Genomic DNA, 22414 nt, shown 5'->3' with positions numbered 1-22414 from the left:
TCAGCCTCCCTCGCTCACCGAGGCTCAACACACAGACAACACTGAGAGAGCTCTAGCACAGGAGAGCTGTCTACACCTGGGCGCTGTGGGGGGCAGTCAGCCAAGTACCTGGGAAGGAGCAAATTTGCATAGCCTGCGAGTATCTCCTCCACAAGATTCTAATTAGTCAGCAGGGGAGAAACCTGGCTGACTCCACCTGAAACCAAGATCAAAGTTAACCTCAGGCCTGGGGGTGTAGCTCAAGGGCAGAGCATTTGCCTACATAGGTAAGGCCCTGGGTTCCATCTCCGGCCCTGCAAAGAAAAAAAAAAAAAAAAAAAAAAAACCACAGCAGTCACAGTATACAGATACACAGACATCATTTGCTTCTCAATATGATGCCAAGGAGGGCATGACTTCTCTTTGCGGTACTCATGCCAAAAATACATAGCCATAATTTATTCATAAGAAAACCTCAGACAAACATGTCAACATCATGACAGACAGACTGAAAACTAGGAGACTAAATGCTACTCAGGAAGCTGGATTGAATTCTAGACCAGAAAAAAGAATATTAGGGAGTCAGTTGGCAGAATTTGAATAAGTTCTGAGAGTAATTAACAATCTTGTGTTGATGCTAATTTGTTGGTTTTGATAATTGTACGGTGATTATGAAAGATGTTGGGCAAGGGGTATATAGGAATTCTTTGTGCTATTTTGACAATTCTGAAATTATTTCAAAATGAAAAGTTAAAAAGTTCAATGAGACAAGCACCTTTCCTCTGTACCCGACACCACCTTGCGCCATGTCGAGGCCTGTTCTGTCTTCGTTTTCTCCCTACACCAGCTCTGTGCCCTTGGCAGGCTGTGGGTCTTGTAGATAAGGTTCCTCATCCACAGAATGGCAAGCCACACTTGGGACTGCGAAGAGACTAAGTGGCATAGAGCAAGATAACAGGCAAGGCTCCGTCAGGGTGGGAGGGGTTGAGCAACTGCCACTTCCTTCCTAAATTCAGCCACACAGCTGCTAGCACAGGGTCGTCTGCTGGGAGGGACTGAGAAATGTCCTTCCCTGCCTTATTGGATGCTTACATGCGGGCTTTGGTTTTGTCGCCCAACAAAGAGCAAGACTGTGAGGCAGGGACCATGTACTAAGGGACTGGGGAAACTAGGTCCCTCTCTTTTGCTTGTTTGACTCAGCAAACAGTTACTGCACTGTGGGACACAGAGGGGAGAGCAGAAGACAAGATCCATGGCTCTGGCATCAGGGAGCTTGTGCAGTAGTGACAGGAAGAGCCACAGATGCCAAACCAGAAAATGCACACGTCAGCAAAGTATCGGTTAATTCGAGCTGGGGAAGGAGGAGAGGGACCTAAGGGAAGAGGCCTGACTGTGGGCAGGGTGGCCAGGGAAGACCTCTTCTCTCAGAGGTGATAAGGAAGCTGGAAATTGAGAGTCGGACCCTGCAGTGGGCACTCTTCTGGGCAGCGTGGTATCAAGGCCTGGGCAGGAGGGAGTATATGGTATGTTCTAGGAGTTTCTGGGGGGCTTCAGTCTCTCGGCAGGGCTGGGAGGACAGAGATCTGAGAGGCAGGTAGAGGTCAGGCCATGGTTGGAGAGGAGTTGCTGCCAGGTTAAGGCAGAGAAGCCATGGTCTGACTTCCCTTTCTGAGCCCTCCCTGGCTTGCTGCACCTGCAGGCAGCGACAGTGGGTGATCAGAGATGCTGAGTCATCCAGGTGGGGGTGACTCAGGGCCTGAACCAGAGCTGGCTTAGGGGGAGGGGCGGCCCTGTTGTGAGCCCTGAGATCTGTGTCTCCTGATCTGTTTAATGACAGCCTTGCACTCCCAGAGTGGGAAGGTGGAAACTCCCCAAATGCCCATCAGCAAATATATAAACAAGTGTGACATACTCACTGGAAACCTACACGGCCAGCAAAACAAACCATCTAGCATAACGGGTCTCCACACGCTCAAGGCTCGACATATACCATTAAGCTAAAAGAGGGGTTGCTGAGAAGACAGCTGACGACATTTATTAAAAATGCCAACACATGCAGAAACCACAGAGCTACCATTTTGGGATACAGATGTAGGTGGTAAAGTAAGCAGGGCGACAGGGGCTATCGAAGTCCAGCCGGGTTTATTTCTTAAACTGGGGGACGGGACAGAGGCTTGCTCTAGTGTCTAGCCTTTTTTGAATGAGGGACTAACTCTTTAAAATCTCAAAACCACCCCATGGCTCCCTGCCTTTGCTCTGGCAGCCCCGCCCCTGTCCCTGCCTGCCATGCCCTCCTGCTCACCCTCAGGGCCTTCTCTATTAACTGTGTTTCAGGCTCTGCTCACACCTGTCTCCTCAGAGAAGTGGCCCTTGATGAGGCCAGCAGAAAACCTCTTTTCTCTGCTCCATTTGGGGCGTGCGGCCCTCCCACACGCCCCTGGGTCCTTGAGGCAGAGGCCATGCCTATGGCTTCCACCCAGGCGCCCTGGTCAGTGCCCGGCCCAGGGTGGGCAGACTCCCACCTGCACCTCCTGTGGCTTCTCAGGGATCCTGGCAATCCTGCTGGATCTCCCAGCTCAGCCCTTGGCTTCAATAACGTTTAGCTGGTGAGTAGGCGAGGCCAGGAGAGGGCCTGGCCTGTGGATGGTGCCGTGACAGAGGCCAAAAAGTAGATCCCAAGGGACACCAGGCTGCTGGATCCCGGGAAGCCCAGGGGAGGCGTCTTGCCCAATTAAGTCCTCTCCACCCGTCTCCCCCTCCTCCCACCTGCTTCCCATGTCCCTCCCTCTCCCTGCTGCCTCCACAGACCTGGGTGAGCAGGGTGCTCTGCCAAGCAGGTCATCCAGACCCAAGGGCAGGGGTGGGGTTTGTGTCACTGGGACACAAAATCCCAACTTCCTCTGCCGTGTGGTCTGCAGCCAGGGCCTCCAGGCCAGGAAGGGGAAGGAGGAAGCTGGAGTCTGCAGCGGGGCTCCCCCAGCCCCTGTTCTGCCCAGCTCAGGTCACAGGTCCCCTCTGGAGCTCATTGCCTCACCTTTAATAACAATTAGCAGCTTTCTTGCCTCCGCCTGTGGGCACACCCTGAGTCACGTGCTTCCCACCCCTGACCTCAGGCAGGTCACGCTCAAAACTGGACTGAGGCAGGTACTGTGGTCCTCCCATTTTACAGATGAGGAAATGGAGCCCAGAGAGGGGAAAGGGGCTCGCTTGATACCACATAATGACTGCAGGCAGAGGTTCATTCCTGGCATCTTGATTAGGAGTCCACTCGGGCACTCAATTCCTCCCCAAACCCCAAATGAGGGGGTAGGATGAGAAGAGTGGTTCTGAACTATTTCAGGGCCACTCCAATTCCTCTGAGGGCCTTTTCTGAGAAAAATGATATGTCAGGGTGGTTACAGTGACCTGGACACACAGGGCAGAATTTGGCCTCTGGGACCTCCAGAGCTTGGACAGCACTCTGAATCCTTTCTCTGGGCTAACTTGCTACCCAGGCAGCGTTCTGCACACAACTGCAGAGGAACAGGGACCCCAGGGGTCTCAGGATAAGACCCTGACCCAGGACTTATGAAGGGCCCTTCTGAATCCAGGCTCTGGGATTCCTGATCCTGGACGGCTGGCGGGGCTGATGGTTCTGTGGGTCCCACTGTGAGCCAGATAGAGGAGAGAATTTAGGAAAAAAGGAACAAAGCCCAGTGGAGAAAATGTGGTGGTGGAGGAGTCCCTGAGAAGAAGCTATGTATGGCCTGTGGCCCACCCCACCCGACGTGGCTACAATGCCGCTTTTATTCTACAGTGTTCGGATTCATCCCGGGGTCTTGTGCAAGAGCTCTGCCACTGAGCCCCATCCTAGACCCTGGCCCCTGATTTCTTTCTTTCTTTTTTTTCCCCCTTGTACCAGGGATTGACTCCAAGTGTGCTTAACCACTGAGCCACATCCTCAAGCATTTTTATTTATTTATTTATTTATTTTTTTGGAGACAGGATCTTACTAAGTTGCTTAGGGCCCCACTAGGTCGTTAAGACCTTGTTGTTTTTTATTTCTTTGTTTTGGTACCAGGGATTGAATGCAGGGGCACTTAACCACTGAGCCCCATCCCCAGCCCTATTTTGTATTTTATATAGACACAGGGTCTCACTGAGTTGCTTAGCACCTCGCTTTTGCTAAAGCTGCTTTGAACTAGCAATCCTCCTACCTCAGCCTTCCGAATTGCTGGGGTTACAGGGGTGCCCCACCAAGCTCAGCTGGCCTCTGGTTTCTTGCGTCATTACCAGGTACATAGCTTCTGTTCTTCTATTGCTGGATGCAAAAGGCAAGACTCACTCACTCCCCAGCCTCAGCTTCCCTTTTTGTTAATCTGAGTGTCCCCATAAGTTGCACATAACTCACAAGGTGACATTGACAACCCTGGGAACCAGAGGTGGGTTCATACTCTGCCACGGTTTCCCAAGTAGGGTCAGCAAGCTGAGATCCAGGACAGAGCTTCTCAAAGGAAGGCCCTGGCCAACTGCACCTGAATGATCTGGGGTGCAGGCTAAACAGGAAGGTTGTCTGAGCTGCAGAGTGGTGAACACCTACAATCCCAGCGACTCAAGAGGCTGAAGCAGGAGGATCGCAAGTAGGAGGCAGCCTGGGCAACTTAGCAAGACCCTGTATCCAAATGCAATAAAGGGCTGGGAACATAGCTCTGAAGGAGAGCGTTTCTGAGCTCAATCCCCAGTTCTGGAGAGAGAGAGAGAGAGAGAGAGAGAGAGAGAGAGAGAGAGAGACTGACTCTGATTTTTCTCTATTTCTCTTGTCCCTCCTCCTTTCTTGAATTCTGATTCAGCAGTTCTGCCCGGAACTACCCACCATCACCTCACTTAAAACAAAAGTTTCCTAATTGGTCCTCTGGAACCCAGGTGGGAGACCAAAAAAAATCACTCTGCAGAGAGGGCAGGGCTGAAGCAGGGAGCAGTGGCCCTGGGTGAACTGCAGCTGCCCAGCGGCCTCCCTACAGAGCACCAGCCCTGCAGTATCGGGTCACAGACACCTCCTGACCTCACTGAGCCAAAGCATGGCCTCTGGTGTCCGAGGCTGAGCTTCCAGCCTATGGGATGCTGTGTGGGACAGCTGGGGACAGTGAGTCAGAGCCCTCCTACCCCTCCCTCTGGAACACAGAAAACACACAATGGAACTCTTCTTCTTCCTCCTCCTCCCTCAGGCCCTTGTGCCATCTGGGCTTCAGCCTCGGATGGCAAAGGCCAGGAGGGGATGAGCATAAAGGGGTCTGTACCCAACAGAATGACCTGAAAAGTCCCTACTGACAGGGTGCCCCCCCCCGCCCCGCCCCGTACTTTTTTTTTTGTAAGGAGTTTGAACCCTGGGGCACTCAACCACTGAGCCACATTTCCCAGCCCTTTGTTTTTTGTATTTTATTTTGAGACAGGGTCTCACTGAGTTGCTTAGGGCCTCACTAAATTGCTGAGGCTGGCTTTAAACTTACTATCCTCCTGCTTCAGCCTCCTGAGCCGCTGGGATTACAGACATGCGCCGCCAAACCCAGCCCCTCCAGTACTTTCTAAGTGGCTCCTGGCCTTAGTGGGTCCCTGATTCCACTGTGACCCAACAACTAAGCCCAAGCTGGTGAGGCCTCGGGTCAAGGGTGCTTCTGGCCAGGACCCAGCTTGCCCAAGCTTTGCATGTGACCAGGGACAGGGCTTTCTTTTCTTCCTTCCTTCTTTCCTTTCTCTCCTTCCTTCCTTGGGATTGAACCCAGGGGAGATCTACCGTTGAGCTATATCCACACTCCCTTTTGGTTTTTATTCTAGACAGAGTCTCATTAAGTTGCTGAGGCCTCTCTTAAGTTGCAGAGGCTGGGCCTGAACTTCTGATCCTCTTGCCTTAGCCTCCTGAGGCACTGGGATTACAGGCATGTGCTGTCATGCCTAGCTTGCAACAGGACACTCTTAATGACACTGAACTTGGAATGGCAGGCCAGGATTGCAGCTCAGTAGTAGAGCATTTGCCTAGCACATGTGAGGCACTGGGTTTGATCCTCAGTACCACATTAAAAAAAAAAAAAGTTAGAAAAAGATATATTTAAAAAAAAAAAAAACTTGAAATGGCCATCTGAGTGCTGAGGGACCTGGAGGGCCACCGGGACACAGGGCTCTGTTGGAGTCAGGGCCTGTTCAGAGGTCTCTTTGCAATAGACAGCAGCTCCCTGTTTTTAGCTTTCTCAAAACTCAGGAACAAGAACCTGAGCCGGCTAAGGATGCCTAGGGGGTGAGGTTCTCCTGAAGCTGCCAGATTGCCTGGGTGGGGGTGTCACTTCTCTGCCCAGAGAGGACCATACATACGGGGTCAAAGCACAGGACTGCATTTCCTGCCATCCTGGGACAGCTCTTCCTTAGACTTTGCAGCCCTCTCCAGAGGACAGTCATCTTTCACAGAAGGGGAAGGAGTGGCGCTCAGGGCTCTTAGACCTGACAGGAGGCACAGTAAGAGCTGGAGGACCCTCCACTGAGCCTCGTGCTGGCTGGGGGCCTGGGCCAGTCTCCTTGCCTGTAGTCCTAGGCCACTTGCCCAGCCGGGGCTCTGGGTTTTGTTTGTTTGGGCGTGGGGTGGGTTAACTTTGGCCTTCCCCTTCTCTTCCTCATCCTGACCCTAGGCTCTTGATTCAACCATTCCCTGAGCCAGGCCTGTGGGAACTAGAGTCGACCCCAGAACGGGCAAGAAGGTGCACTGAATCTGTAAGAGGAAAGAGGGTGGCAGGGTCCAGTATGGAGGCAGAGATGAATTTGGACTGAGGAGGCTGGGCTGGCGCCCTGGAGGAGATGGCACCTGGGCCAAACCAGTTTGTAAATTCAGAAACATCTAACAAGGGCCAACATGAGCCAGGCATTTCTCTGAAGGCTGGGACACGGTAGTGAAGAAAGTTTCTTTCCTTGTGTGGCCATATTCTGGTTGGAGGAGAAAAACAATAAACAAATAGACAAGTCAATGTATAGCATGTCAAGTGGGGACAGGTCCTGTAGAGACTGAAGCAGGGCAGAGAGAATGGAGTGTGCAGAGGCGGGACATTGCTGTTTACATGTCGGGTAAAAAGGGGCAGAGAATATTGAAGTCATTCTTTTTTTTTTTTTTTTTTGTACTGGGGATTGAACCCAGGGGTGCCACATCCCCAACTCTTTTTATTTTTTATTTTTCTATTTTGAGATAGGTTCTCACTAAATTGCTTGGGGCCTCACTAAGTTGCTGAAGCTGGTCTCAAACTTGAGATCCTCCTGCCTCAGCCTCCCAAACTGCTGTGTTTACAGGTGCACACCACTGCACCTGGCTGTCATTCTTTGAATGGACTCGTTCTTTGTAAGAGAGACTGAAGGCTGAAGGGTCTGAGCAAAGGAACAGCATGCTTCCAACTTAAATCAGAACAGTTTCATTCTAGTCACCACACTGAGGACACTGAGGGGCTGGAGGGCAGAGACAGCAATGGGAGGCCAGGTGCAAGGAGTAGCAGGGTGGGGAGAAGTTCAAATTTTGATGCATTGTGAAGACAAATCTTGGATGATGCAATAAAACTTGACCCACAGAGACGCAGGGGAGGGCAGAAGTACTGACAGGTCAGACAGGAGTACAGGAAGAGTCCTGGGGAAGGGGACTTGGGCAGGTCTGGGGTTGGATGCTGAGGGCTACAAAGACCTGCGTGGAGGTTAGCAGCTGTGCTCTGTGGTTTGGGAACGGGATACCTGCTGGGCAGTCGGGGAGGGTGTGCCATAGGGAGAGCAGGGAAGCCAAGGGGCTGCCATGGTCTAGGTGGCAGGTGACTTCTCCAGGTCCCAAAGGCCTGAAGAAAGGAAAAGAACCCTCTCCCCCTCCCCCTTCCTGACAGGCTGTCGCAGATGGCCCAGCGCCTTGCCTTCAGCTGGCTTTTATTCAGGCCATGAGCAGAGCAGGGTAGATGGTCCTTCACTCCCATCAGGACTCCTGCCACCCTCAGCATCAATGGGCCCCACTGGCCATGATAAAGGGCTTCCTCTTACAGAAGTGGTGCAAGTAAGGTTCACCCTGGGGACGGCTGGTTTTATTCATGTGTGTGGGGGGTGGCCAAGAAGGATCCCTGAAGGAATGAGGGGGCGAGGGGCTTGGCCAGCTAGGGTTGTCCACTCCCAAAGGCTGCTGCTATCTACCATCAACTCTGCAGGCCACTGCATGAGCCTCGCTTATGCCCCACTGACCTCCCTCAGCAGACAGAGGCTCTCCTCAGGGCCTTGTTCTGCAAAATCCTCTCAGCTATCCCCAAGAAGGCAAAGGGGCAAGAGGGAAACTGTGGCATGAAGCAGGGGCACACATGCAAGAGTCCCCTCCTCCGGATTCCAGCTCCTGGGGTGCCCCTCCCCGCACCAGTTTGGATATCTGTTTGCATTTGTTCAAGTGCACCTTTCCCCCACCCAGGAGCACTGAGGCCACATCCTGCTCCTGTCTGTGATCCTAGTCTCTGCCCAGGGCAGTGAGGTGTTAACGAATGGAGGGATGTGGCCCTTCCCAGCGGGTGGTAGGTAGACAGATGTGGAAGACACTAGTGGAGGGATATAAGGAAGCTCCAGAAGGAGCTGGTCACGCCAGGTACCCTCCCTCCTGCCCATCCCAGGCTACAGCAATTACCCACATTTCCTGAGGATCTACTCTGAGCCAGGCCCTGGGCACCTACACGTGAAATTCCATTTCATCTTCAGAGAAGCCCTATGAGGCAGGCACTCTCGCCATCCCCATTTTACAGATGCAAACGGCACAGAAAGGTTGTCTGTCCAAGGTCACATGGCCACTGCACAACAAAACCAGGATTCAAGAGCTGATTTGTCTGGTGACATGCTGTGTGCTTAGCTACTGTATACCCTCCTAGCCCCCACAGAGCCCCAAATGCATGTGTCTAACCTCAGTTTTGCCTACCTCAACTGTGCCCAGTTATTCCCATTCCAAAAGACCAGTGATTGTGTTTGAGGAAAGCCTTTTATAAAGTTGACAAATGCCACTTCTGTATCATTATTAATGATATAAACAGCCTCTTTCCCGGCCATTGTTTAGGATTTCCCAGGGTCTACTTTCCAGCACCCCACCCAATCCTCCATTTGTGGTCCTCCCAGCCAGGTGCCCATGTGCTTTCCCCTCCCTCCCCATCCTTCCTGTGGGCCTGGAGGCGCCCACAGCACCAACTAGTACGCCTACACATTCTCGGTGGGTTTCCTGCTAGGCTCGCCTCTCCAGCAGCCATTGGTCTGCCCCCCAGGGGACTGGACCAATTGTTTCTCAGACCTCAGAGCATAGGGTCTGGAATTCTGATTCCAGGCACACCCTTCTGCTCTGCCAATTTGGGAAGTTAATTCCAGGCAATCTTGAAATCCAGACAAAGGAAAGCCCATAGAAATAATGAATTCTGAAGAAGATCTCTGAGAACTTGAAGTTCAGGAATTTGGAAATTTCTGGATCTCAAGTTCTAGGCATACCCAAAACCTCACAATTTTGATAGAACGATCTTGGACATTCTGATCTCAGCAATTTTAATTCCAGTTCCTCATGGACATTCCTATTTTCCATTTCCCTGGGCCATTTGTATGATAAACTTTTTTTTTTTTTGTACTGGGGATTGAACCCAGGGCAATCTACCACTGAGTTATATCCCCAACCCTTTTCATTTTTAAATTTGAGACAGGGCCTTGTTAAGTTGCTGAGACTGGCCTTGAACTTGTGATTCTCCTACCTCAGCCTCCTGAGTTGTTGGGATCACAGGTGAGCACCACTGAACTCAACCAAATTTACCAAGTTTGGAAGCTGGAAATAGATTTCAAACTCTCTTCTCAAAGATAGCTGTCAAATTCCCAGAAATTTTTTAAAATACATTTTATAAAAAAATTTTGTTCCAAAGGATGTAGCTCAGTGGTAGAGGACATGCTTAGCATACATGAGGCCCTGGGCTCAATCCCCAGCACCAAAACCAAAACAAAAACAAAAACACCCCTCATAAATATTAAGATATTAATATATTCAAAATGTCATTATTTTAATGCTATCTGCAATGGGAAATAGCATTAAAATAATGAGCAATGGCAACTTGGTTGGAGCATTACCTACAATGTGATCAATGTTTGGTATAATGGCAACACAAGTATCCCAAAAGTCATGTACAAGATTTCCTTCATCCCCAGTATTCTTTTTCGTCCCACTAGGCCTTTCTATTTCTATTTCTCTGAATGCTAGTGAATGCCTAGGCCTGAAGCCTGGGGAGGGAATCTGGGGAGGTGGGGGAGGAGGGATGAATTGCACAATGCCTTCTCTGAACCTCAGGAAATTCCCAGGACTTGGCCTTCTCAGCAACCTGGCCTTTAGCCAGGGCTCCCACAATTCTCATCCCCCAAAATCACTGTCCTTAAACTGGGGCTTGAGTTTCTGCCCCATGGTCCCACTGGAAGTAGGGGGCCAGGGAGCCCTCAGAAGCCTGTGTTTTTCTGGCTCCTTCCCCTGTCTCCCTGTCTCTGGGCAGACAGCACTGGTCACTGCTCTTGCCTTGGTCAGGGAAAGCAGGGCAGGGGGAGGGGAGGGAAGGGTATGCTGGGGACAGAGCCACTGGAGGTCAATGAGCCTTCAACAATCAGGCTGTTAGTCCAGTCAGATTTCTCAGCCAGCAGGGGGGCCTCCAGGGTCCGGGGTAGGAGAAAAGGGACAGATTGATCTGTATGGTTGGGACTCCTGCTTGGGACAAAAGAACCTATCTGGAATGGTGGGGAGTTGGGTGATGGGGCAGGGATACATGTAGGGAGGGGCGGTTTCAGTGCCAGTTATTTGGTCTGGGGCTTTCCTTCTCTCTTGCACCTGCCAGCTGAGCCAACGTCTCCTGCCCTCCAATGACAAATCCCGTCTCCCGGCCCGAGGCCCCTGCAAGATCCCCACTTCCCAGCTCCCTGGTCTCCAGCTTCTTATCTGGAGCATTTTCCCAGCTGCCCTCTCACACCGGCTCCCTGGCTCCCTCGACCTCCTTAGCCGGTCCCAATTCTCTAGCCCTCCAACTCCTGTCCTTCCTCAGTCGCTGCAAACTCATAGGCTTCTCCATCCCATTTCCCGATCCCTCCGCTCTTACCCCGGGACCCTCTAGCCCAAGCCCGGTCCTAATCCGCAAGCACCCCAGTCCCGCCTCCACGTCCCCTCTCCCAGCGCTCCCGCCTTCCCGAACCCGCATCGGCCCAAGCCCGGGCACTAACCCGATTCGGAAGAGCAGCCGCTGGCTGCGCGTCATGAGCAGGCCGCGGAGGCCCCGCCGCACCCGGCAGCTGCGGGGACTCAGGAGCAGAACTACGGCGAGGAGCAGCAGCCCGCAGCCGGCCGCCCACAGCCCAGGCGCAGGCCAGCCAGCCCAGACCATGCTGGGGGCCGGCGCCGGCGGCCGCCGGGGGCGTGGCTGGGCGTTGCTAGGCGACGGCCGAGCCCCGGCCCCACGCGGGGAAGCTGCGGGATGGGGGCCGGGCTCCGGGCGCGCGGGTTCGGGGCGCTCGGGGCGTTGCGGCGCCGCCCAGTCCCTGGCTCGCATTCGGACCCGCCCCCTCGCCAGCCTCGGCCGGGCGCACGCGGAGAAGGCCACCCGGCTGGAGGCGACCGGCTCTGCCCCTCGCTGGCCCGCCAGGAGGCCCGACCCAAACGAGGTTCGGACCTGCGCTAATCTGGGTCTACAGTCGCCTGAATCCTCTGAAGTAAAAGAAGCCCGCAGCCCGTGCCTCCTTCTTCCCCATCCAGGGGACCTTGGGAGAGGCTCTGGAGTGGTCTTTCTAGCAAGAAGCCCTAAAGAGACTTTTTGAGGTGGAAGGAACCTGGAAGTTTATCTGAGTCAGTTGCTGTTCACTCAGTTTATTCATTCACTAAATTACTTTTCTAGCTCCTCCTAAATGCCAGGCACTGCGCCAGCATCTGAGGATGAAGGGTCAAAGATACCCAGCCTGTGTTCCTGGAATCTAGAATCTACAATCTACAATCTAGAATCTAGTGAGGAGACAAACCAAGTTAGCAAACAATTATATGTATATACTTCACACACACACACACACACACACACACGCATGATGACAAACTGTGGTGCTACAGAGGAAGCAAAAAGTGGGGACAATTACATGGAGTGCAGAGAGGACTAATTTAGATGGGGAGGGCCCCCTGAGGAGATGGCATTTCACCATGTCAGTAGGATAAGAGGCCGCCCAGGCTCAGGCTGAATGACTTGATCAAGGTTATGCAGTGAGGTGGGGCAGAGCCAGGTTTAGGACCAAGGCATCCTCCCTCCCATGCCCCATGGGATTTCCACATTGCTACCCTCCACCCCTTACTGCTGCCTTCCTGAAAGTGTTCCAGAAGTCCTTATGGCTGTGGGATAGAAGTGGATGCAAGAGGGCAAGGGAGGTGAAATCTACAAATTTAGGCACACAGGAGTCAGGGCTGGGCTCCTCTGGATCCAGCCTTGCCCTGGCGCAGTACAGGAAGGAAAGGAAATGCTGCAAGCAGTCAAGCTCACCAGGGCTCCCTCTGGGAGATGGTGTGGAGGGAAGCAGGTGAGGCAATGCTCTTGTTTTCTTCCCTGCTTCCTGTGCTCTGGTCTAAGACCAGATAACCTGACCCCCACATCATACATTTTCTCTTTCCTCTGAAAAACAAGGATTAGATTTTTGGATCTAAAGGTGGCAGCTGCACTGTGCGGAGTGTATAACTGTAGGATCATTGGGTACAAAGTACCCTCCTTTTCCTACTTCTACCCAAAAAGCCAAGGGATGGGTGAAATTTTCCCCAAATGCAATTGCAATATGTATATACTTAACACACACACGCATCATGGAGCTTGTTTTACATGGATACATCTTGAGGGACAGTGCCTATGACCCACACCCATCTTGTTCCTTGCCTGCAGTTCAACTTCTCAGTGCCTGGCACAGAAAGGGCAGGTGCAACAGAGGAGGCCTGGGGGAGAGGAAGACTGATAAACTAATTTGCAGAAAGCTCTTCCAGGATGGTGGAGTTTGTGTCTCTACATGCAAAGTGAAGAATTTTTACTTTTTACAAGGTGTATTATAAACACACCTTGCTCCAGGTGAGGCTGTTCCAGGCAAGCATTATCTTGAGAAATTATAACACACTCCTTGTGATCAGAAACAGACAACTGGATCCTAAATCTCAAGCCATATGCTCACATTAAGACTAGAGATAACAAATCCAAGATGCATTTTGTGAAATACAAGGAGTGAAGGCAAGGCTGGGGATAAAGAGGAAGGATGGGTGTTTTGGGGGACTCATACAGTCTCAAGAGATCATCCTTCCTTACCCTGGTCTGTTCTGGAAGACTTCCCATGGCTGCTCCAAATCTGCTTTCATTTCACCTCCTCTCCCATGAGAATCTTTTGTCCCAGCTAGACTGATGCTTCATTATCCACCCTGTCCTGCACCTTATACCCTGTAATACCTAACTACTTATAACTTTTGGAATCTCCCATGTTGTTTCACACCCCCGTGCCTTACACATGCTGTGCTTTCTGCCTGGAGTGCCAATCATTCTTTGTTCCCTAAAGATTCAGATCTGATGCACTTGCTTCAAGAAAGCTTTTATTGAACCCTCCCACCCCCAGAGTGGGTTTAAGCATGTTCTCCTTGTGCCAACTCTCGGTCTTATATATAATCCTATCATTCAGGATATAAACACAATACCCACGCCATATCTTCTTTGCTTACATGTCTATCTTAGAGTCCACAGTCTTGAAGACTTTACTGTCTTCTTTAAGAATAGGGATTATAATTTAATTTATTCACCTTCAACTCTCCAGTGTCTGGTAGGATGCCAGATGCATATTACACAATGTTCCTTGAAACATCAAACTCCTATCCATAGCCCACAAGGCCCATGACTGATAGAGCCTGTCTCTTCAGCCTCCTCAGATGCCATTCTTCCTGTCATCACAGATCAGTCACATGGTTCTTTGAATGTGCCAAGCTCATTCCCACCTCAGGGTCTTTGCTCATGCTCCATCCACTTGGTACATAGTCCCCTCAGTTATTTAAACAGCTCAAATGCCAACAGATGAGAAATAACTCACATTTCCAGCTGAGTGGTGATTGTGTGACATACCAGGGGCTCTCAAGTACAACTGGGTAGAGGAGTGCTACTGGTACCTAGGCTGAGGCCAGCGATGCTATTAAAATCCTACAATGCAGCTGGGGACGGTGGCACTCACCTGAAATTCCAGCATCGCAGGAGGCAGTGGCAGGAGAATTGCAAGTTCAAGGCCAGCCTCAGCAATTTAGTGAGGCCCTAAGCAACTTGGCAAGACCCTTTCTCAAAATTAAAAAGTAAGGGGGCAGAGTGTAGATATGGCTAAGTGGTTAAGCACCCCTGGGTTCAATCCTAGTACTAAAAAAAAAAAAATCCTACAATGCACAGGACAAAGCCCCTACAACAAAGAATATGTAGCCCCAAATGTTTGTAGTACATGTTGAGAAACTGGCATATTCAAATATAAAAACTCATCAAGCTTTACACTTAAGATTTGTGCACTTTACCAAATGTATACATCAAATTAAAGAAAACATTCACACCCTCGAGAAGCCTTCATGGGCCACTCCATCACTATTAAATTACTTGAGTTACTCTTCTTCCTTCACCTTAAAGGCATTTTTCACAATCTGACGTTATTTTGTGGTTCCTGTCTATCACCCCCATTGGAATATAAGCCCTGAAGTCAGCGGTGTGTATAATTCGTGGCCCAGAGAAGACATTTGGTTAAGTATTTGCTGAATGAATGAGTGGATGATAGAAGAAAAGAATGGATGAATGACAATCTATATTGCTGTTGAGCACTGTGACTGTCAAAGGAACCCTCTTATTCTGACCAGTGGGCTTGGTCGCTGAAGGAGAGTTGTATGGAAACTGAACTCCAAGCAAGAGGCAGGTCTTGAACAGGGAGCAGAACAAACCACGTGGGAAAGCTGCAGGAGACCCCAGCCGGGGCACCCGTACACATCTGGATCTTTGGCTACAGTGTCCTCTCCAGAGCAGCCTGGGGGCATGGCAAAGGCTAGGGTTTGCCTCTACAATTCTCTTTGGGGAGACCCAGCAATGACCGGAGGCGGGTCAGGCCTGTGGTGTGGTGGTTTCAGAGCTTTAACTACAAGGGGCAAGCGCCCCCCAGGTTCCCGGAGTGGGTGGGGGTGGGGTTCTCACATCTGCCTCTTGTTCCACCCGCCAGCCCGGGCTGTGCCCTTAGAATGAACAGTCTGTCCTCATCTTTGCAGCAGGGCTCAAGCTGGATGACTAGTGCTTGGATGGCATACAGGAAATCACTGGCAATGATGATGATGGTTTCAAGGACAATGACAATGATGACATGGCCATGAAGGAGTTTTGATGGTTGGAGCTATTTGAATGTTAGGAAAAAAGAGATAGCTTGTTGGATCAGGAGGACAAAGTCAGTCCAGCTGAGTGAAGTTAACCCGATACAGAAGTGGTAGCTGGGATGCCCTGGTCCCTGCTCTGCCAAGCCCCAGCCACATCATTCTATTTTCTCATTTTTTGGCCACCCAAAACTTACCATCCTGGTGTGGACTTCCCTCAGAACCCTGATTTTGTGGGAAGCAGATCCTCCTCACCCTCTTCCTTCTCAAAGAGCTCCCTCCCTGTCCCCCCTCCATTTAAAAATATTTTTAGTTGTAGATGAGCATAATAACTATTGAATTTATTTATATGTGGTGCTAAGGATTAAACCCCGTGCCTCACACGTGCCAGGCAAGCGCTGTACCACTGAGCCACAATTCTAGCCCTAGACAATGTCTCTTTAAATTAGGCCCTCACTAAGTTGCTGAGGCTGGCCTTGAACGTGGGATCCTTCTGCCTCAGCCTCCTGAGTTGTAATGGGTAACTAACTCAAGCCTGGATGTAAAATAAACTAAAAACACTGAGAATTAATGCCTGGGAAAGGGAGAGTTCCCCTCCCATTTCTAGTCAGCAATCTTTTGGATTGTAAATGCTGTCCCCTAGGATCTAACTACTTTCCTTTGAAATATCAATGCCCCTTCAGAGGCTCCAGGCCCAAGGCTAGAGATTTATCAAAGGCCTTGTAAAAGGAGTTGGTTCTTCCTCTTATCACACTCTGTGCTTCCCCTTGAAACCCGTGCATAACTATGTATCCTTTAGACTAGAATATTCATGACGCTAGATAGCCTATAAATGTTGTGAAAACTGATGGTGGCCACTCAGAATTTGCAGTCTGACCTCCTCTGGGCCTGCCAGCCTGTAAAATAAAGCTTGGAGTTCTCCTCTCTGAGTGCCCTGCGCTGCTCCTCCACCAGTCTGTTTTCTTCAGCGGAGTCCTGGGATTACAGGTGTGCACCATGGCGCCTGGCCCACCTGCCCTGTTTTGACTGAATCTGACCCCCGTCTTCTACTCCCTTCCCTCCCTCCCACCTCCCCTCCTGCTGGGAGCCATTAGCCAAGTAGGTATGACAATTTCCTTGCCAGCGTACCCCATGTTGCAGTGACATTGAATGTAAGTGACCTTGCTCAAGGACCAAGGCAGATTAGGGTGTTCCCGGTTTTAAGATAATCGTGTTTAGGGCGTTCCCAGTTTAGGTTCCAGGTTTAAGGTTTAAGATTATTCCTGCTGGGAATAGGGCGTATCCTGCTGCCTGAGTTCCCCTTGAGTTCTCACGGGATTCAGACAGTATATTTTGGAGATAGAAGCCCAGTGGAGGAATTTGGGAGAGAAGGTGGATTTGGGAAGAGAACGTGGATTTCCCCAGAACGTGATTGTAGACGGCTGGTGTGAGTTCGGGAATAAAGAGTTGCTGTTTGAATCTACAAGCTGTGTGGTGGCTCGTGATTTTGTGCCCAGCCAGACTGCGGCACCCTCCCTCCATCTCCATCTCCCTCTCACCCCCTCACTTCTGCCTCCTGCAGAGAAAACCAATCTTCTGCCTGTTGCAGCTCCAGGTTAGAATGGGATGTGCTAATTTTATTGCAGGTCAAGACCACAGCTCTTCCTGACTCCTATAAAAACATCTCTCCACCCCTCCCCATCAGTACATCCTCTGACCCCGCCCAGACTCCAAGGACTTAGACACCTGTTTCTACTCTTCCTGCTGGATTCTTGCCATTAGGTAACAATCCTGGCTTGCTCTCTTAGCTCAGGTAGTTCTGAAGCTTCAGAGAGCCCAAGATCCACTCAAGAAGCATATCAAATGCAGACTCCTGGGCCCCTGCCCTGGAGATTCAACTTAGCAGTCTGCCTCAGCCCAACAGTCTGCCTTCTGCATAGGTGATTTTGCCTTGCTCTCAGTTCCTGACCTCAATTCCAAGGTCTTTAATGTCATTCAGTAGCCTGCTCATGTGGCCATACCCTGCATTCACCTGGAACTTCTCTACCTCTGAAAACCTAAACTCTAATGTTCTTTTCCCTGGGACACAGGACCCTCCAGTTTTAGCTCCGCAAAACTGATTTCTTCCAGCCCTTCCATCCCTCCCGCCCGTATTTCTTCCCTTCCAATATGGACTTGGTTCAATCCTCGAACCTTCACCAGCTGTCCCCTTCCTCACCTCTCAGCCCTCCAGCCTTAGTCCACCAATGGACAGACTTGCCTGTTCCAACAATCCTCTTTTCTGCTCCCATTTCAAGGAAAGGACTAGAGAAAACTGCTGTCCCCGTCAATCAGAATTGTTACAGTTCAGGCCTCACAGAGACCCCAACACCAACGCCTGGCAATACTTTTATTTTGTGACATCTCCTTTTTCTACCCCTGTTTACCCCAACCTCAGGCCTCAACTTCATTTCCTTTGCTTCCATCAAATATCCTTCTTAGAGAACCAAGTTATGTGCCCAGATGCCCCCTAAACATCTTGCTACTTATTTGATGAATTTTTAGAGAAAGTTCTATTAGCCCATCTTCCTTCCTTCCTTCCTTCCTTCCTTCCTTCCTTCCTTCCTTCCTTCCTTCCTTCCTTTATTCCTTTCTTTCTTTCTACTGGGGATGGAACCCAGGGCCTGTACTTAGCCACTGAGCCACATTCCAAGCCCTTTTTATTTTTTATTTTCCACCCAGTGTCTCCATAAGTTGCTTAGGGCCTTGATAAGTTGCTGAGGCTGGCTTTGAACTTGCTGTCCTATTGCCTCAGCCTCCAGAGCTGCTGGGATCACAGGTGTGCACCACCGCAACTGGCCTATTAGTCTCTCTTGCTCATATCTTTTAAGTGTTCTCTCTCTACTTTCTTCATCATATGAGCAAATTCAAATTAAAAAACTTCCCTCAAAGGCAGCCATGGTGGCCTACTCCTCTAATCCTATATACTTGAGAGGCTGAGGCGGAAGGATCACAAGTTTGAGGCCAGCCTCAGCAGCTTAGAGAGACCCTTCTCAAAATAAAAAATAAAAGGGGCTGGGGATGTTATTCAGTGGTAAGATGCTTCTGAGGCCAATCTCCAGTCTCCCCACCCCCTCAAAAAAGAACCAGAACAACAAAGAACTTCTGCTGACCCCCTTTCTAGACTCTTATCTGCCTTTATCTCAATATAGCTTCATTTTCTGAAGAAAAGGCTGTGTTTACCGGTGTTATGGGTTACATTTGAGTCTTAGTTTTTCTCTCCTTGTAACGTGCCCTTCATCAAGTACTTGTTCACCATGTACTTGGCCTTTTAAAATAGTTTTCCTTGTGGTGCTAGGGATTTAACCCATGACCTCATGCTTGCTAAGCAAGTGCTCATCCAAAATTAGAATAAAATAAAATACATGTCCAATCTCTGAATAACAGAGGACTTTATAAGGCTAAAAGTGATACAAATATTATTCTAATTTTCTTTAATAAATATATATGATTCTTAAATTTAAACAAAAAGCAATGGAAGACCTGACAAGGGAAGCAATTACCCTTTTGGCTACTTGAAAATTCAAAAAATTTTTAGGAGACCGAGGCAGGAGGATTTCAAGTTCAAGGCCAACCTGGGCCACTTAGTAAGACAGTATCTCAAAATGAAATTTAATGTATAACTAAAAACAACAAATGAAAAAGTTTAAAAAATAAAATTTAAAAATAACTGGGAATGGGAATGTAGCTCAGTGGTAGACTGCCCTTGTTCCAATCTCCAGTACCAGTAAAAATAAAGTAAAATAAAATAAAATAAATCAACAACATGATATGGCAGATCTTGTTTGCTGATTAACATCCCTACTCTACCCTACTCCCTTTCCCTTATTGACCTCCATTTTGCCAGTTCTCCTCTGAAAAGTTGTAGCCTCTGAGTCCCTCCCCAGCCATGATTGGGTGGACCTTGATTGTTTCAAGCCAACTGGTGCACTCCTTGCTCAGTCAAGCTCTGGTTAAACCCAGGAATGCAATTCTTGCCATCAGATAGTAATAGAAAATATTTATATAGGGCACACCATGACTAGGCACTATTACAAATGCTTTGCAGATTAACCCTCAACTCTCACAATAGCTCTATAAATCAAATAGGGAGAGAGCAAGTGGTCCAAGTCACCTCATACAGGTGAGGTGAGGAGGAAATAGGCCGAAGGTCTTCTCGGAAGGTTCTTTCTTCTTGTTATTTAGAGGATATACTTTGGCTGAGGTGCTGGGGATCAAACCCAGGACCTTGTGCATTGTAGGCCAATGAAATACCACTGGGCTACAGGTCCTTCTTAAGTGTAACTCTCTCATACATTTCCTTTCTTTCTATCAAGAGGGAGCTTTTCTAGGATACTATCATCTACTTGTGATGCCTGGAACTGCAGCAACCATTGGAACTCTTAGAAATAGTTTAAGAGAAAATCTTAGCGGGGCATGGTGGTTCACACCTGTAATCCCAGCTGCTCTGGAGGATGAGACAGAAGAATCACAAGTTCATGGCCAGCCTGGGCAAGTTAGTGAGACCCTGTCTGTACCACTCCCTAGTTGTGTGACTCTGGACAAAAGCAAGTTTTGTCACCTCTCTGAGCCCACACCTCCTATCTATAGGTCAGGAGGAGTAAAGGATTGTGTCCTACACTTTGTGAGGATCCAAGGAGATATTTCAGGCTGAGCACACTCTGCATAGTGCCTGGCATGGAGATGTTCAAAAAACATTTTCTGTTTTTGTTTGGCGGTGCTGAGGTTGAACCCGGGGCTTCCTGTACGCTAGGCAAGCGCTCCACTATAGCTCCACTCCCAGTCCTGACTTTGTTTTTATAGCTGGTTCTCAACCTCCCTCTCTGAGACCCTGCTACAGTCCCCCTTACTCCAGGGGGGCCTCCTACTCACCCTCCAAGGGTTTTTTATGAATCATAAAGCTGAGCACATCTTTCCTCTGTTTAACATGCTTTGATGCTACCTTGTCTGTGGAAGGCCATCCTGACCACTACACCTGAGGTCTCAGCCCTTCCCAGCTAGCCCTCACCTCCTTCTCTTCCTTCTCCCTACCTCTCTCCTGGCCTTGGGTTCCAGCAGCACTGACCCTGCAGAAGGTCAGGTTCTCAGTGTCAACCTCTGCATCTGCTGTTTTGCTGTCTGCCCACTCTGTTCCCTGGCATATTCCAAACTCACCATTTAGAAACCCTGGCATCGTGGGCAAGTCATTCATAGCTCCTCTGGGCCTCAATTTCCCCATACGTAAAATGAGGTAATAGGGTCTCCTAGGGTTATTGTGAGGAAATTAATGATGTGGAGCTCTTTGAACAGTGCCTGTGACCCAGAAAGCATGCAACACGGAGGTGAGACTGCTCTTCCAGGTCCACATGTGCTCTGTGAGGCAGAGATTTTTGTCTACTCTCAGCTGTCCTCCCAGTCCCTGAGCCAGTGCCTGGCACACAGTGATCCTAGAAACATTTGTTGTCAAATGACCAAACCAATCTACAGCCCTAGCTCCCATGGAAGGCCTTCTTCCTTGCCCCCTTAGGCCTGGGTGATGACGTCCCCCTTATTACACACACTGCTGTGTCACCATCCTCATCAGGCTGCTGCACCAACACTGGGAGTTCCTGGTGGCTAAGGAGGGCAGGATCTGAGGGTGAGAAGGTGGATGCAAGACTCAGATGGACTAAATTGCATCCTGTACCCACTACTGACTTAATGTGGTACCTTGGGGCAAAGGTCTTAATCATTTTAAGCCTCATTCTCTTTCTCCATGAGAGGGATTGATCATCTGTGAACTACTTTAAAGATTGTGAGCCAGGTGTGGTGGCAGACATCTGTAATCCCAATGATCCAGGAGGCTGAGGCAGGAAAATAGCAGCCTTGGCAATTTAGCAAGACACTGTCTTGAAACAGAACAAAACAAAACAAACAAACATACAAAGGGCTAGGGATGTAGTTCAATGATAAAGCACCCCTGGGTTCCATCAGTACTACCCACTACACACACCCAAAAGATGACTGGTGATTACAGGTCAAGGATGGGGCACTTGGTCCACCAGGGACTCCTTACATGTTTGCTGATGTTTATTTTATCTCTCTTGCAATATCAGCATCTGCTCCTTCTCTGTGCTTCAGTATAGGACTGAACACAGAGGGTGAGATCTTTCCTTTCATTCCTCCCTGCCACTGCCCCAAATTGGGCCCTTAGGTCTTCATACCTGGCCCCTCCAGAACCTCCAGCCTTATGCAGTTTAGATGAAGGGTTCAAAGCCCTGCTGCAAATCAGGCATCCCTCTGCCTGAAGCCAGTGTTGATACTATCAAGTTTACATCACCTGCTTTAGCAATATGGTCTCAACCATATTGTTTTCTAGTTTATTTATTTATTTATTTTTTTGCTACAATGTGCCCCCACTTCTTCAAGCCAGCCTCCACTGCTTGTTGTCCTGGGTCCTCTGTCCATGTCACCAGGAAATCCTTTAAGACACATTTCTTTTTCCTTTTTTTCCTTTTAGTACTGGGGATTGAGTGAAGGACCTCACACATGCTAGGCAGGTGCTTTACCACTGAGCTACATTCCAGACATTTTGGTTTTTTATTTCAGGCAGGGTTTCACTAAGTTGCCGAGCTTGGCCTTGAACTTATGATCCTCCTGCTTTAGTTTCTGGGATAACAGGTACGTGCCACCATGCCCTGCTTTAGGCAGGTTTCTACCAGGTACCTCTGGCTCCAACACACCCAAGGGGACATAATACACTCTCAGGAGTAACTGTAACTAATTAAGGACCCAATTCACAATCTGGGGAATCTAACAGGCTCTGGGTGGAGGGGAGGGAGGGAGTTCTGTGCTCTGGGAGGCTGATCTGTCCTTTGAGTACAGTTCCTTCAAAGCTAAAAATAAATTCAACCAGCTGGGCCCATAGCTCAGTGGTAGAGCACTTGCCTAGCATGTGTGAGGCACTGGGTTTGATACCCAGCATAGCTAAATAAAGAAATGTTTATATTGCCAGGTCATCTGCAGACCCACAGAAAGTGCCACATTATAGTCAAACAGAAATAAATG

At 49.6% G+C, this 22414-nt stretch overlaps 1 protein-coding gene across 2 annotated transcripts in view; it reads right to left on the bottom strand.

Moving 5' to 3' along the window:
• The window catches only part of Pnkd (PNKD metallo-beta-lactamase domain containing), a 64909-nt gene that overhangs the window by 10392 nt on the left and 32103 nt on the right, over positions 1-22414 (bottom strand). The window contains exon 1 of one of the 2 annotated variants that reach the window (XM_046439711.2): positions 11215-11390. The exons of the other annotated variant lie outside the window; for it this stretch is intronic. Coding sequence (XP_046295667.1) covers positions 11215-11375 — 161 coding nt within the window. The 5' untranslated portion in view covers positions 11376-11390. Of the gene's footprint in view, positions 1-11214; positions 11391-22414 lie in introns of those variants that run through there. 2 annotated transcript variants of the gene reach the window in all.

The sequence above is a fragment of the Marmota monax genome, unplaced genomic scaffold (assembly GCF_021218885.2).
Source record: "Marmota monax isolate L192 unplaced genomic scaffold, Marmota_monax_Labrador192_F-V1.1 WCK01_AAM20220418_F8-fsc00041, whole genome shotgun sequence".
Classification (NCBI taxonomy): domain Eukaryota; kingdom Metazoa; phylum Chordata; class Mammalia; order Rodentia; family Sciuridae; genus Marmota; species Marmota monax.
Note: the sequence above shows the minus strand (reverse complement) of the source record. Positions and strands in the feature narration are given on the sequence as shown.